Source organism: Equus przewalskii, chromosome 10 (assembly GCF_037783145.1).
Source record: "Equus przewalskii isolate Varuska chromosome 10, EquPr2, whole genome shotgun sequence".
NCBI lineage: Eukaryota > Metazoa > Chordata > Mammalia > Perissodactyla > Equidae > Equus > Equus przewalskii.
This window is the reverse complement of record NC_091840.1, coordinates 59,135,487-59,151,806: the sequence shown is the minus strand read 5'-3', so window position 1 is coordinate 59,151,806 and position 16,320 is coordinate 59,135,487. Positions and strand designations below refer to the sequence as shown.

Sequence of the window (16,320 nt, the reverse complement as noted above, 5' to 3'; positions counted from 1 at the left end):
AGGAAGGAGCCTGAGGATTCTAGGAACTGAGTGGAGGCTGGCACGGCAGGTGCCCAGGGGGAGGATGGGCTCGTGAGCAGGGCCAGGCCAGGTGAGCAGTAGCCCGACAGCCAGGGGTGGGTGCGGTTCCTTCCCCTTCGTGAGGAGGATGCCTGCTTTGGTGTGTGTCGGGAGGTGCTGGGAAGGCCCTGAGATGTGCTCTGGGAAAGGCTTTGATCTCGCAGCTGATAGGGCTGCTGCAACAAAGTGCCACAAACCCGGTGGCTTAAAACAACAGAAATGGATTGTGTCACTCTTCTGGAGGCCAGATGTCCAAAACCAAGGTGTCGGCTGGGCCGTGCTCCCTCTGAAACCTGCTGGGGCGACTCCTCACCTTTTGCTGGCTCCGGCTGGTGGCTGCAGTCCTGGTGTTGCTTGGCTAGCAGCTGCAGCGCTGCAGTCCCTGCCCCATCGCCACGTGTGTTCTCCTCTTGTGTGTCTGTCCCTGTGCCTGTTCTCTTGTGAGGACGCCAGTCATATTGGATTTAGGGCCCACCCTGCTTCAGTATGAGGTAACGAATTACATCTCCAACAACCTATTTCCAAAGAAGGTCACACTCGGAGGTACTGGGAGTCAGGACTTCAACATATCGTTTTGGGGGACCCAGTTCTGCCCACAACACCCAGTCAGAAGAAGGCACTCGGAGTGTGAGTCCCCGCCTTGAAGAAGCATCAGAGGCTGCGCCCTGCTCACAGTGGCACGGTGAGGTGCTGCTGAGGGCCAGTGTGAGCCAGGCCAGGCAGAGCCACAGAGCGTTGCTTGTGGCCTTGGGCCAGATGGTCCAGGAATGTTTCCAGGTATAATAGAATTTCAATTAAACATAGTCAGAATCCGGCCGCTTCTTACCTCCTTCCAAAGCTACTTTCTGGCGCAAGCTCCCACCATTGCTCCCTGGACCTGTCAGATTGCATCATTGCTCTGGTTAGGCCCTCTCAAAGCCCCGCCAAGGGCCCCTGGAACCGCCACTGTCTTCCATCCTGACCCTTTGGGTGCACTCTGCCTGCACCAGCCTCAGAGCCCTCCACCCTGCGAGCGAAGTTCCCATCTGCTCTCTGCCTGGCCTCCTCGCTGCCCCCGCCCGCCCCAGGCCTCTGCTCCAATATCTTGTGTCAGAAAGGCCTTCCCTGACCTCTGAACGCACAGAGTAAGCTCTCCTCTGCCCTGACACCGCCCTTCCCCTTTCCTTGCTTCTTTATGTATGTATTGTCTCTTCCTACTAGAACACGAGCTCCTGGAGAGCAGGGACTTTCCTCAGGCCTAGAGGAGTGCTGGGCATGTGTCCGCGACTGTAAAGGGTGGGGGTCGCAGAGTACCTTTAGGGCGCTGGGAGCAAGCATGAGGTTTGGCTCTAAGACTTGGCCTTGAGTTCTTCTCCTGCCAGTAAGTGAGTCATTTAACTTCTCTGGGCCCTAGTTACCTCTTCTGTGAAAAGGGTTGATAATAAAGAGCAAGGCCCTCAGGGCCAGACTTCATCTCTCACTGGCTGAGTGACCGTGGGCAAGTCCAGTTACCTTTCTGCCTCAGCCTTGGTCTGAGTTGGGGAGCAGCACCCGCTCCTAGTCTGAGGGTTCATTGATGTGCTAGTAAGTGTCGTACAAGTGTTGTGTGCCAGGTGCTGGGCTAAGTGATTTTCACATATTAACTCGTTTAATCCTCACAATAGCTGTGGGAGGCAAGCACTGTCTCCATTCTGCAGATGAGAAAACTGAGGCACAGAGAATTGCCTGCCTAGGCCAAGGTCACGTGTTGCGAAGGGGCAGAAACCAGATGTGAGCCCAGGCATTTGGACTCGCCCTCCACGCTAGGCTGCCTCTCTTAGGCTCAAGACATTCAGCCTAGGTCAAGCCAAGACAAGAAAAAGCAGCACACACAGCAAGGAGTAGACGTGGTTCCTGTGGGTAAACGTCAGAGAAGCACATGCATGTCAACACGCGGAATGTGCGTTCAAAGTTTTCCTGAGTGGAATCACAGCAAAATGTCAACAGCTGTTTCCTCTGGGAAGCGGAATGGGGGCAGGATGAGCGGAGTGGCTCTCACTTCCTTCTGTGCTGAAGTATTTAAAAATAAGTCATGGGCATCATCACATTCCACCCGTAAATACTTTTGTATGCATCTCTTGCTGAAGAGTGAGTGACAAAGCCATTATCACACCTAATAAAATCAACAATACCAATATCATCTAATACGCAGTCCATAGCCACATTTTGCCACTTGTCCTGAAAGTGTCTTGTAGCTGATCTGTCTACACTGAGATCACTCCAGGACCTCATGTTGCGTCTGGTTGTCCTGTCCCTTCAGTCTTATTGCAGCTCATTCCCTTTTTCTCGTGACCCTAAGGTACTAAGAGGCCGGGCCAGTTGCCCTGCAGAGCATCCCTTGGCTGGGGTTTGTCCATCCACTGCCTCACGCAGTGTTCGGCTCAGTCCTCGCCCTGTACGTCTGTGAACTGGGAATCAAAGAGTCTGGATTGGAATCAAGTCCGAGGTTCTGCCAGGACTGTCATGGGTGGTGGAGTGACATCACGTGATGGCCAAGAATTGGCCATAGCACCAGGTGCCTACGGTTTGTCCCTCTGTTGTGAAGTCACATCCCCCCTCACAGCCTGAAAGTGATCTGGCTGTGGTGGTGCTTTGGTGCACTTCCCATCTTGTACCTTTTTGGCTTTCCCGCCATGTATTTATATCTTTTTCTCTTTTAATGTTAGCTGTGGTAATCTGAGCTTATTTTCTTATTTGCCCTGTTCAAGTAAAAGCTGTCTTTCCTGTTCCTCCCTATGAGGTAGTATGTGAGGGCCCTGGAGGGTCTTCCGTGGGGAACGGATTTAGAAAGCTCAGCTCAGGCCAGGCTAGTGGGAGGGAGTGTCCTCAGTGGCTGAGAGTCATCGCTGACTCAGGAAATGACCCGTGGAACCACAGGAAGATGTCGCCATGTTGAGGAAGACCCAGTAAGCCCTTGATTGCAGTTCACTAATGAGGAAGGAACTTAGCTGGACTGGGGAACTGGTCACTGGCAGGTGGAAGCTGGCCCTGGGCTCGGTGTTGGCTCCCCAGCCCCTACCTTGGAGGAGCACAGCTGCGCTGGAGCCCCAGTGCTTCTCCCGGAAGGCCTGGGAAGGGCCAGGGTCCCCCAGGATACACATTTGTGGCTTCTGCTGTGCGAGGTGGAGAGTGGGAGTGCTGGATGGAACTCCAGCCCCCAGGTGGTCTGGTGGTTATGGGATGGAGCAGAGAGCAATGACCTGGGCAAGGCACATCCTCCAGGGAAAGCCAACTGTGTCTTGGACACTCCTGAGTCCTCCCACAAGCCCCATTGGTCTCCATTTCATAGATGTGGAAGCAAAGGCCCAGAGAGGTCAGGCCATTTGTGTGTGGTCTCACTGCTAGTAACTGGTGGGGACAGGATTTGAACCCTGGTCTGCTTGTCAGCTGACAGGCACAGGGTTATAAGTGGTGGCAACAATGCTAGACCAGACAGGGTCTTCACAGGCCCCTGAGCCTGACGACCTTGCATTCTTGCCAAGTTGTCAGATGTCCCTTGTGTGCCCAGCATCAGCCAGGGACATGTGGAGACAAGGCCTCACCCTCTGCAAGGCTCATGTACCTGAAGCTTCACCAGAAGTCATGCTGGTCATTGTGCACAACCGTTTGCTGGTAAAGTCGTGTCCCACAGTGTCTGTTCCCTTTAATCAATGTATGTGATTGCAGACGCTGCTTAAGTACTTTCTAGGAAAATGGTAAAACATAGCAGATGAGAAGAAGTGATTTCCTGTTTTTCTGTTACCTTGACTGCTTCGCTTTTTTCTTTCAGAATTACCCAAGATTGGCCAGCCGAAGCGTCTTTGTTAGAAAATCTTTTGGCCTTTGTTTAGGAGTACGTTTGGGAAGCAGGGTCCTTCCTGCAGCCCAGGGTGCAGGCACGCAGGCTCGGCCTGGCTGTGCCTGGAGCAGGCAGAGTGGAGTGAATGTGGGAGGCCCTTGTCCTCCTGCACTGGGAGGTGTTGCTTGGTCTTCCTCTGAGGCTGTATTCTGAGGGAAGCGTTGGGCTTTTATAGGCTCCCTGTTCAACCTCTCCCCTCAGGCTTTCTCAGCCAGGGTAACAGACCAGGAAAGATAAGAATGAGGCCTACTCAGGAGCATCATTTTGGCCACCGCAAGTGAAGACTTTGAGCTCTTCCAGGTAGGATCCGGACACAAAAGGACAGCGCAGCAGTAGGACAAGGATGATGATGCACTCGACGCTCCTTTGGTGATTAGCTTATGCTGAGAATTGCTGCTGTTCCTTCCACAGGGTGGCTGGTAAGCCAGCAGCCGGCTGCCCTGAGAGTGGGCACTCTCTTGGGCACTTGCTTTTTCCATGGGTCCCTGTGATTGTGGACCTTCAGATCCTCAGAGCAGGGCCAGGGCCAGGCTCAGGTGGTCAGAAGGGTCCATTCAGGCCTGTCTCACAACCACATCTGTGTTCACTGTCATGTGCACGGGCACAAGAGGTCCTTTGTGGGACCAAAATGTTGTTAGTAAGTAAAGAACATCGCCGCTGGAATCCTCCCTCGCAGCTGAGACTGCTGTGCGGCTCAGCTGATATTCAGGGCTGGTGGCTGTGAGTTCTGCCATCTGCGGAACTGAGAGCTGTACATCCGTTTTATAAAAACCACAGCATCTAGGGGAATACCCTTTGTCTTTAATTTCCACATTGATGTGGTAAGCTATTTCCGTATGTGCCGGCTGTGCATTATTCTAACAGCATCGGTTATGGTAGACATAAACATGTCCATTTGCATTTGAAGCCCGTCTGGCCTTGCAGATGTGCTGAAAGGCTTAGAGGACAAGGGAGGCCTCATCTCTCCAGAAGGTCCCTGTTCGGAGCCCCGTCCCATTGATCCCTGGTCTGGCTGAATCAGGCCCTGTGACAGTGCAGCCAAGTAGCAGCTTTCTGTGCCAAGTTGGGGCTCATTTTTCAGAGCACTTTATGGGGTGTAGGGTGGGGTATGAGGTTTTCTCCTTTATTCACTCATGATTTCCATTTGGTAGTAAATGAAGGATGTCGGATATATTGTATTTGTTATAAACTGAGGGTTTTGTGAAGCAAACCTCAGAAAATTTGGATCAGGAAAGAGGCTGGAAACCGGTGGCCTGGGTGGTTAATGATCTGGATGGGAGAGCCACATTTAGTTGAGGAGATTCCTGCAGAACCATCCTCCAGAACTGTCCCCCAGAACTGTCTGGCTTCCTTTGTTTCCACCAATCTGGATGGTGACGTCTTTGCTTCTAGAGCACAAGAAAGCCCAAACTTAAACACTGTGATTGGCATAGGTCAAATTTGGAATCAAAACCAACAAAAAATATACTTTTGTTTTGGTATATTATTAAGAAATCAAATTATTAAGATGGATTTGAGAACATTTTGTTACCATCTATCTTTTTTCCTAAAGAAACACTTTGGAAAATATAATTGGAAGTCATATACTAGGCTGAAATTCAACTTGATTTTATTTAGAAAAATATATTTGTGTTTTTTATAACGGCAGCATTTTTTTTGCTCTTTGACCTGTTAATGTAGCTTCAAATAGACATGAAGCAATTGGTTGCTGGCTTTTTTGCGTTTTTTTTTTGGATGGTTCTTTTCGTTGACAATAAATCACGGCAGACACACCGTGCTTCCCGCACAGAGCTGTTCCAGATGAACTCTCTCTGCTCTCCTCTGTGTGTTTTCTTTTCAGTGTGTGACAGAGTAGTGCCATTTGCAGTCTCCTGCCCTGCATCGCCCCAGCCTTTGTCCAGAGCAGCCCCTGCAGCCTCGCCGGGTCCTTCTGTGGATTACCTCCCCGACCCCAACGGCACCTAGCCCTCTTCTCCTGTTTTACTCACTTTAGCCAGAGCCCAGCCACCTGGAAACCTCATCGGTCAGGAATCATCCCTACCCTTTTACTTTCTCCCAAAGAGGCAGACCCTGAGGGGCGAGTTTAGATTGGAGACTTAGGCAGAAGCAGCATTTGGTGAGTGAGTCCTGATAACTGGGTCTGCTAGAATGGATATAATGAAAGAAGGAAGTAAACTAATACACAATTAGAGCATTTTCAAACGACTACTCATCAGCCATGAAATTGAATTCTCCATCTGTCTGTCTGTCTCTCCATCCATCCGTTCATGCATCCGTCCAATGGGTATTTGCTAACTGCTCTGCCAGACTTTGGGGATGGATGTAATGAGAAGACAGGCCTGGGTCCTCCCCGACAGAGCCTCACTCTGGCATGACCTACCAAACTGCAGAATGTGGAGGCGTGCTGACCTAGCCGCGGCGGGGAGGGCAGTCCTGGAGGTCGGAAGGGGAAGCTGAGCTCCGAGAACTGCGGAGCGGCTGGGCGGACTGAGGGAGCAGCAGCACAAACACCCAGAGGGAGGATAGAGCTTGCAGTCGCCTAAGCCAAGCCGGTGGTTTCAGAGAAGCTCTGGACTCTCTCCTGGGGTGGGGGCAGAGGTGGGCACACAATCAGGGACAAGCTCCCAAAGCTTTATGTCTAATTTCTGGAGGCACCGAGACCTCCCTAATGCGCAAAACATCCTGATGACTGTCGGCCCAGCATGTTTCACTTGGGAGGCCCAGCCTGCCTGACAGCGTGAATGTGCCGAGGCCTCTCTCCCGGGGGTTGGTTAGATCAACTGGAATTCACATCACACCCCTTCAATAAAAACTGCCTTTCCAGGAGCTGCTGACAAGTGTTTAAAGTAGTACGTACTTAAAACAAAAAATATCCGCATTTGTGTTTTTTTTTTTCAAGTCAGTGTAGAATTTTATTTAAAAAACAAAAATTTTCAGGGTTACTGCAGACATGTTTGGGCTTCATTTTCCATGATCCTTATCACTACAAGATGTAAAGTGAGATTCTTAAGTGTTGGGGACATCTCGAGTAGGGTTCTCGGTCCTCAGGGGCCCTGCGCTTGTTTGAATGATGTTCTTTGATGCAGCTTTGCAAGAACTATCCTCCTGATCTTTGAAATTGTTCCCCTCTTCGAAGCAGTGCAGCTCTGTGGTGAAGACTGAGGTTCTAATTCCCCGGAGGCCTGACCCCTGGGCTTGCACCCAAAGGCATCTTCTTGGTCTGTGCCATGTGGCTTATGTAGTTGTGAAATCACATTTGAGGTTACTTGATTTTAACCTTGAAATATTCGTAAGCCGTGGCCTGTTACCAGACCTGTGAGTGTGAGATGGGAATGGGGTTTGATCTGACCATGTAACTACTGAGCATGAGCCTGTCCTTTGCATATGGTGACTTTGCCTTCCCCCTACAGCCACGTCTCCGCGGGTGTCCTCCGAGCTGGAGCAGGCCAGGCCCCAGACCAGCGGCGAGGAGGAACTGCAGCTGCAGCTGGCGCTCGCCATGAGCAGAGAGGTGGCTGAGCAGGTCGGTGCCAGGCGAGCCTGCCTCCAAGTGACTGAGATGGGACTTCGTGTTGCCACAAGTGCTTGTCTCCCTCCTACTGCCCCCAGTCAGGGAGGGGTCCTTTGCAAAGTTACATTTAGGAAAGGGTTTCAAGGGAAGTTGTTGCCAAGGGACGAACCAATCAGAAGTGCTTCCCAGAAACACGTCTGCAGACAGGACCAGGTTGTCGGCTGTGTGTTTGCAGGAGCTGCACGTGCACAGCCTCCTTACCCAGGGCGTGTGGGCACAGATCAGGCTTAGCCCCTTTGGAGGGCAGTTTGGTAAGATGGACCAAGAGCATCTGAACATTGAAGGAAAAGAAGGCTAGAAAGAAATGCCCCAGGAAATAAGAGTGCTTATAGTCAGATGACATACATGTGTGTAGTTTTAATTGTTTTCTCAGTTCCTGTTTTCTTTAATCAGCATGCATTACTTGAAAATAGAGAAGGAGGGAAAGGAATGGTTAAAATGACCTTTCAAAATCGTAAGCCCTTTGGTCGCAATTATCAGGTCTGTCTCTGCTGACCTGTGGTTAAAAAGGGGAAGAAGGAGCCAGATGTCGTGTGGTGTTAGAGACAAATATTAGGGATAGTTCGATGGAAGTGCAAAGATGTTTGTCTCAGCATGATATGTTTTCGCTGTAACCGGAAATATCCTGAAGCTTCACAGCAGTGGACAGCTTCAGTATGGCCCCTCTGTCTGCAGCAGGAAATACACAGCCATCATATCTGTCCCTGTGCTTGCCTGGCTCTGTTATCGACCGCCCAGGAAGAAGGTGCAGAAATACAGGGACAGACAGTCTGAGCCCATTTTCGTTAATAACATCTCTATGGCTTATTGTATTTATAATGATTAAAATATAATGACTGTATTTATTTATATTTAATCATTATATAATAGCTAGGGTGACCTAGTCTTTTGCCTATAGTGACTTTGCCTTAAATAAATATAAATTAAATGTAATGAATCATTTGTTAGAAATCATAGAAATAAATATACAGTCATTTTCTGGAACAATGAGAGGTGGAACAATAGCTGATTTTCATCTTCTTTATAATTCCTTTCTGAGTTGTCAGATTTTTGTAGTTTATAAGGAGACATCTTCTGTAATTAGAAAGAATTATAAAGCCATTTTAATTTTGAGGAAAAAACCGTTTTGGAATAAGTATTCCCTTTCTCCAATTTGGTGCTGCCTACGCCCCACTCTCCCTGCTGGGACCCCGAAACTCAGGGAGGAGAAACTCAGGGAGGAGCGCTCTGGGCTACACATTCAGAATAGAAAAGTAACTGTTTTACAAGTTGTTTTCAAATCCTCCTTTGAAATAATGCATAATACAATTTTGCATTTCCTGCTCCTGGCCATACCGCTTTGTTCTGTAGTGATGTTGTTAACAGTCACCACCAACTTCAAGTTACATTGTCCTCTACAGGAAGAACGCCTCAGGCGGGGTGATGACCTCAGATTACAGATGGCCCTAGAAGAAAGCCGAAGAGACACAGTTAAAGTTCCAAAAAAGAAAGAGGTAAGCACTTTACTGGGAAGGTCAGCGTGTGAGACTGCCCTGTAGCTGTGGCTGCAGTGTCCCAGATGGAACCCACAGCTCACGGGTGACCTATGGTGAGTTAGAGGTGCTGTTTTCTCTCTTCACTCAACAAATAATCCTCAGGCCTGTGATGAGCAAGAGTGAGTTGGGGACTTAACTGAAAACTCATCTACCTCTGCTGTTCCTCTCCTCTCCCGAGGGCACCCTAGAAGATGGGCACAAGCGAGGGGCCCAGTTGCCTGGGTTCTCATTCCCTCCACTGACTAGTGCCTCAGTTCCCTCCTCCGTAAAATGAGCAGAATAACAGAGGGCACCTTATGCAGTTGTGGCGATTGTTACCTAAGCAAAGTGTCAAGTGCTTTGGAACAATTTCCTGGCAGAGGGTAAGCTCTCCCTAGTACTGGTCTTCATCGCCATCATCATCCTTACTCTATGCCAGGCTCCCTGCTTGGGACCCAAAGGTGACCAGGATGTGGTTCTGCTCCTGACAGGCTCATCATCCTGTCAGGAGACAGACCTCCCTCAACACTACAGGGCTGTGGCTCTGTGGTGGCCATGGGAGGGGAAGGGTATAGGGCGCCTAGGAGAGAGGTCCCTGGATGATGGCTGGGGGAGTAAGATGGGGAAAGACAGCCTCCTGGCTGGAGGCCATAGCCCAGGCTAAAGCCAGTGTTATCCTGGTAAGCCCTGAGGACCATTTGAAAGTGGGTGGGGCGTTTGGCACATAGTAAATAGCTCTGACGTGGCTGGAGCCTAGGCTGTTTTGGGAAGTCCTGATGCAGGAGAGTGGGCAGGATGGGACGGGAGATGGGGGGCAGCTCAATTTTCAAGGTCCTTGTTGGCCCCTCCCAGAAGGCCTCTACTCTAGTAAGGAGGTACGGGCAATATTTATGGCTAATGGCATGGATATTTGCTGTAACTGTAGCAAAGTAAAACCTGTCCCCTTCTCTTTGTCTCAAAAGCACGGCTCCCACCCACAACAGACCACGCTATTGGATCTAATGGATGCCCTTCCCAGCTCAGGCCCTGCTGCCCCGAAAGCAGAGCCCTGGGGCCCATCAGCTTCAGCTAAACAGCACAACCCCTGGGGCGGGCCAGTGGCCCCAGCCAGCACATCGGACCCCTGGCCATCATACGGTAAAGAAGCCCCCTCATTCGCCTCCCGTGCTTGCCTGCTGGATGGGTGAGGGAGAACGGCAGAGCCCTTGCTCTCGCTCACCTGGTCCATGGCGGTGGGTGTCCAGGCTTCTGCAGACCCCAACGATAATGTCCAGCAGGCTGCTGCCCTCCTCCTGAGGACTGTGGTGCAGCACTCTCTTCCTTTCCATTTGGAATGATTTTCTGCTTTGGTAGAGGGAGAGCTGACTTCCTCGCTGCTTCCCATGTGCATCAGAAATGGCTTGTCCCTTTTCTGGGACACATGTCAACTCCCTCAGCCTCAGAATTGCACCCAGGACCCTAGATTGTGAAGCTATGGTATACAGCATGAAACATCTAAATCAGGTTGCTGTAATTAGCTGGAAATTATGATGTGCTCAACTGGACTGCTAATGAAAAGGGGATACATTTGCTATAATTCTTCTTGTTATTTAAAGCAATAGTAAATCAGTTTACTAGGCTAAATGAATATTTTAAAGTCCTAATGTTTGATGCCAAATGTAAGAGAATTTGTGATAGGAGATTTGAAATATTGAGTGTGGCACAATCAGTTTAATCTGGATGGAGGTCTTGGTCACATGGGTTTCCTGACTGCTGGACACAGGGCTTGGCCTGCAGGCTCGTGATGGCTTCCTACCCAGCCTGCTACTCTAGGAGGCTCCCTTTGGGTTCTCTGAACTCTGCCACCCATGGCTGGTCAGTGGGCTTTCTGTCTAGGAACTTTGAATTGTATATTTTGTGGCAACTTGCCTGTGTCTCTTGGGGTCTCTGTTTCCCCAGACTGGAACCATCTTTTGTATTCAGCTCAGTTCCCTGGATGTTTACCAAAATGTACCAAATACCGGGCTCTGTCCTGCCATGCAGGGACCCAGACACAAACAGGTGATGGTCCTGCCCTCAAGGTCCTGGGCAGGTGTAGGCAAGACGGGAACACCAGTATGATAGCGGCGCTCTGGGGGCCTCATTGTTGGCTGTTTGAGAGTATCCTGGGGCGGGGATTAGCCCAGGAGTCCAGAGCACGTGAGGCAGGCATCTTGGAGGAATCTTCAAGGAGGAGGAGTGGACAGGCCACCAAGAGGCAAGGGTGTGGTGAGAGGCATGAGGGCATGCAGTGCTGTAGCGGGTACAGATACAAGCACCTCCTGGTGAAATAGACAGCAGGTGAATGGGGTAGGGGAGAGGACAGTGTGGGGTGGGAGGAGGAGAGGCCTGGTCCCTCAGGGCCTGGCAGCCTTATCTAGAGCTCAGTGTAGGCCCCATATGTCCTTTGGCAATGCTGTTGGCCTCGGGGACCCAGGCAGAGCCCCACGCACCCTTTGGCAGGAGCCCTCTGGGCCTTGGGACAAACCCAAGGCCAAATGGTCCATAGTTCTCGCTCACTGAAGGCCAGCACCAGGGCTGCCAGAAGGTTGGTCCACATGGTCCATGGCCTGTGTGCTGTGCCCCCAGGGAGCCTGTGGGGTAAAGTCTTGCTGAGCACGTGTGGGGACAGCAAGACAGATCTTCTGGAAACGCCCACATGGTGCTGCCCGAGGAGAGGACAGGCCTTCCAGACGGTGGCTTTGACTGTATTTTTAAATCTAAATAGCAGTTCTTGCGTAAAGAGACGGCCACCTTCAGTTATGGATAGGATGTTCCTTAGGAAAGACTGTCAGTCCCTTTCAGATTTGGCTAATGGATCATTAATCAGACGGGTGGTTTTCTAGTGCCCAGAGAGGAAAACGGTCACACTAGGAGCTGGGTAAGTTTCTCAGGATTGCATTATGCTGGGTCAGTGGTTGATACTGGGGAGGGCCTTGCGGCCTGGGCGGTGGTCGGGGGAAGACAGACTTTTCCCTGTCTGCCTTTTTTTTACTGTTTGACTTACTCACCAGGGGTGAGTATTACTTGGTCAGAAGAGACAAAATATATATATTCTCAATGAACAACGGTTTGCCCCCTTCTTCCTTTGCTGGTGGACAAGGCTGCGCCCTGGAGCTGCGTGTCTTGATTGAGCCAGGAGCCCAACCTCACCGGGAAGCTGGGAGTCTTCTGGTGGGTGGGGCAGCACCACCTCCAGCGATTGGGTTTCTCACACACCTGCAGGCACCGTAAGCCAGGAGCTGGCCAGAGGCCAGGGCACAGCTGGGGACAGGCTATGGGTTCCCCGTAGCAGCTGAGCATTGCCCACATGGCTCTGCTATTCCCATTTTTTTTAATCGAGATAAAATTCACGTAACAAAATTCACCATCTTAACCATTTTAAAGTGGACAGTTCAGTGGTTCTTAGCCATTTATGATGTTGTGCAACCATCTCTGCTAATTCTAGGATGTTTCATCACCCCAGAAAGAAACCCCATTCGCATTAAGCCATCACTCTCCGTTGCCCCTCCCCTCAGCCCCTGGCAACCACCAGTCTGTTTTCTATCTCTGGATTTGCCTACTGTGGATGTTTCCTATATACCATGGAATCATATCACATATGGTCTTTGTGACTGCTTTTTTTTTTTTTTTACTAGCATAATGTTTTCAAAGTTCATCCATGTGGTAGTGTGTATCCCTACCTCGTTCCTCTTTATGGCTGAATAATATTCCATTTTATAGCTACACCACATTTTGTTTAACTGTTTAGCAGCTGATGGACATTTCGGTTGTTTCTACTTTTTGGCTGTTGTGAATCCAATTTCTTTTTTCTTTAAGGAAGATTAGCTCTGAGCTAACATCTGCTGCCAGTCCTCTTTTTGCTGAGGAAGGTTGGCCCTGAGCTAACATTCGTGCCCATCTTCGTCTGTTTTATATGTGAGACGCCTGCCACTGCATGGCTTAATAAGCAGTGCATAGGTCCGCACCCGGGATCTGAACCAGTGAACCCCAGGCTGCCGAAGCAGAGTGTGCGAACTTCGCTGCGCCACTGGGCTGGCCCCGTGAATCCAATTTTTTTAAGAGAAGATTGAAACATAAATTTTTGAAACTATTACTTTTTAAATGTTGACAATGAATTTTAAAAATTAAAAACATGGTTGGGGCTAATCAAAATAGACCTGCAGGTGGCCACATGTGGTTTGTGGACACCAACTTGCAGTCTCTTGCTACCTGCCCAGGCTAGGGCCCTCTCCTTGGTTCTGATGCACTGGGCATTTTTACCAGTAACTTGGGGAGAAAAACAGGCTGCCAAAGCCCAGAGAGTTCCTCTGGTGTCACACAGCAAGTTAGGGGCAGCCACTTCGTCCTGGAATCACCAAGCCATCCTGGAAAACAAAGTCCTGTGTGGTGAGCATGTCCTGGAAAAGTCACCTCAAATTCCAGCATCGAGAGAGAACCAGTGTTGAAATGTTAGCTTATCTGCTTCCTGTTTTTTCTGGGCACTTGTGTTTTTACGTAGTCGAGGTCATATTGTATATACAATCTTATAAATATAGATAGATATTTCAGTTTATACTATATGATGAGCATTTCCGGCATCATTAGAAACTCTAAACAACATGGCTCCAGCAGGACGGCCCAGGGCTGTCTGCCGTAACCCAGCAGCCCGTTGTTATCCACGTAGTGGTTTTGCAGTTCTTAGCACTCTGCTTTCAGTAGCTCTGCAGGAGACGGCCTGACCCGAGCTCCCGAATTCACTGGAGCGTGGTGACAGTCCCTTTGCTTCCGTTTTCCAAGACAGAGCTCCAGAGCACAATGGATTAGTCCTAGTAAAATCCGATAATGTGCCTTTTCAGGGCCACCCCACCGTCCCAAAACACGTTCATAAATTGGGAAGATTAGAGTCTCTTCCCAAGCTCTGTTAGTTGCACCCTCTGGATGAAAGAAACACTGTTTTGAAAGTCACTGTTTGTAGTGAGCCCTGCCATTACCACTTCTTTCCGAGCAGCACTGGGGGTAGCTTGGACAAGTGTCCTTTGGAGGAAACGCTAAGGGCTGAGAGGAGGGAAATTAGAGCCTGCCAGGTCAGCGGGGCACTTCCTCCTCTGTTCCAGACACACAAAGCAGCCACCTGGCATGAGGAGGGCTCACAGTCTGGTGATTCAGAAGGCCTTGGCTGGCTTGGGCCCTCTCTCTGCCCCCACCCACTGCGCAGGCCCGGACAGAGGCTGTCTTCTGCCCTGGCGGCAGCAGGTGGTGCTGCTGGTTTCTTGATGACCCCCATGATGGCTCAGTTCCGTGACCCCACGATGTGACTGCCTTCCTGTGCACATGAATATTCATACATGAGGCTTGGGATGAGCCAGGCTGGCAAGTGAGAGGCAAAGGGACGCATGCTCCCTATGAATGGGCCCACAGAGGAGGAGGCCGGAACCTGCTTGATCTTTCCGCCCTTGGTTCCGTCCTCCTTTCCTGTCATTCACTCGGGCTTTCAACAAGCACTTATTTATTGGGTGTGTGGCAAGGCCTGGGCCTTGCCGAGGACGTGGAGGCCAGAGTACAGAGGAGCCTTGCAGTGAATCTACTGTCCATTCATGAAGGAGGAGGAGGACGGAGTGCCGGGCCCCAGCAGCCGTGCTGTGAGCGGGCGTTCAGTGGGGGCCTGCTGTGCCTGACTTTTTGCTTGCTTTCCCACGGGCTAGCTTATGTGGGCCGTCGGCACCCGTGGGAAGGCGGAGGGAACATTAACTGTCCCCAGGTTTGGTTTGAAGACAGGTGCCACAGTGTGTAGCCTCTAGTGACTCCCGGTGCACAGTGGAGGAGAAAGTTGGCACAGTGTCCTGTGTGCACGTAGGTCCCCAACCACCACTTACAGAATGGAAACGCATCAAAGCTCACTGAGGCTAAGGAGCTTATTCATGGTCATCCGGCTGATTTGGGGTGGCCAGGTTTTGAACTGAGCACATCTTTCACTCCACATCCAGAGCTCTCCCATCTGTGACCAACTTTGTCCATGTGCATGGTGGTATAGGAGCAGGGGGTTCCTTCCGGGCCAGGGCTTGTTGATTTCAACATCGTACATCATAGAGGTTGCTGATCTGTAAAGTCCTTGACCACGCTGCTATTTTTTTTGTTTCACAGATCCTAAAGGGGAGCAGGGCCCATGGGAGATAACTGGAGGTGTCAGAAGAGGCTCTCAAACAATTTCAGGGTGGAGCTGCATAGCCGTGGGGCGCTCTGAGTGGAAGCCTTGCCTCAGAGCCCCAGATGGTGGGGCTCAGCATGACACCAGCTTGTGGAGAAAGCATTAGAATGCATGCAGTGCATGCAGCTTCATATTGCAGAGCGTTCATGTAGACAGAGGTCTTCCAGAAATGTTGTAATACTTTGTTGCAACCCTTAGCTATATCAGTTTTGGGGAAAACTGGTGTGTTTAGACCCTCATGGCCTGAGAGGTGGTCCAGATAGAGAAGTAAATCCTATTTTTGCACACCTATGTGTGTGTGGTCACTGAGGGGCTTGCCCATGTGAGGTCAGGAGGACAATGCCTAAGGCTAGGGCTGGTGGGGTGGCTGAAAAGAGTGCCAAAACTCATCTTTGCTTGGCAGGGCAGCTTAGATTCCCTTTAATGCCTGATCCTGACTTAATATTGTGTCCTGTCGTCTGCCTGGCAAACTCCTGTTTATTCTTGAAAACATGGTTCACATGTCCATGCTTGGGGAGATGTAATCACCCTGTCTTCAGGACCACCTCACCCCATCCCATGGTCACTGGCTGCCCATGACCCCCTTGCTGGCTGCAGTTGCTTATGTCTGTGTTTCTCTCTCAGAGGCAGGACCTAGGCCTGGTGAATGTTGACCAAATATTGCTCAGATAGAGTAAGGTGACTCCAAGGACCATCTGTCTGTGGGAGGCAGGGCTTGTCCCCCCAGGTGTCCATCCATTCAGGCCAGTGTGTCCGATGTGGGCCATTAGATGGTGGGCCCTCACTTCTGAGGAGGCTTGGCCAGGGGCCCAAGTGCTCCAGGAGCTCAGGGGCTCTCATGCATCCTGGCTGCCCATTCTGGTCACTTGGGGAGGTTCTAAAAACCCAAATGCCCAGGTCCTCCCCAGAATCTGTGTGTGTTGTGGGGAGGACAGGACAGTGTCAGTAATTTACTTACATCCCCCAAGAGATTCCCAAAGACACCCACAGTTGAGAACCACTGGTCTGGTGCCCCATGAGCTGCGTCGTGAGGAAAGTCCCACTGAATCTAAGATGTTCGAAAACTCTGGGTAGAGTGTTAGAGATTAGGGGCAGCTCTTAGCTATATGTGTTT

General features: G+C 50.6%; 1 protein-coding gene across 23 annotated transcripts in view; it reads left to right on the top strand.

The window, feature by feature from the left end:
* Positions 1–16,320, top strand: part of EPN2 (epsin 2) — a 79,192-nt gene that overhangs the window by 47,892 nt on the left and 14,980 nt on the right. For all 23 annotated transcript variants that reach the window (XR_011523218.1, XR_011523214.1, XR_011523217.1 and 20 more), the window contains 3 exons: positions 7,327–7,439; positions 8,888–8,980; positions 9,964–10,138. Coding sequence is in view for 18 of the 23 variants with exons in the window: in XM_070561163.1 (XP_070417264.1) it covers positions 7,327–7,439; positions 8,888–8,980; positions 9,964–10,138 (381 nt within the window). In the remaining 5 variants the exon portion in view is untranslated. The remainder of the gene's footprint in view (positions 1–7,326; positions 7,440–8,887; positions 8,981–9,963; positions 10,139–16,320) is intronic.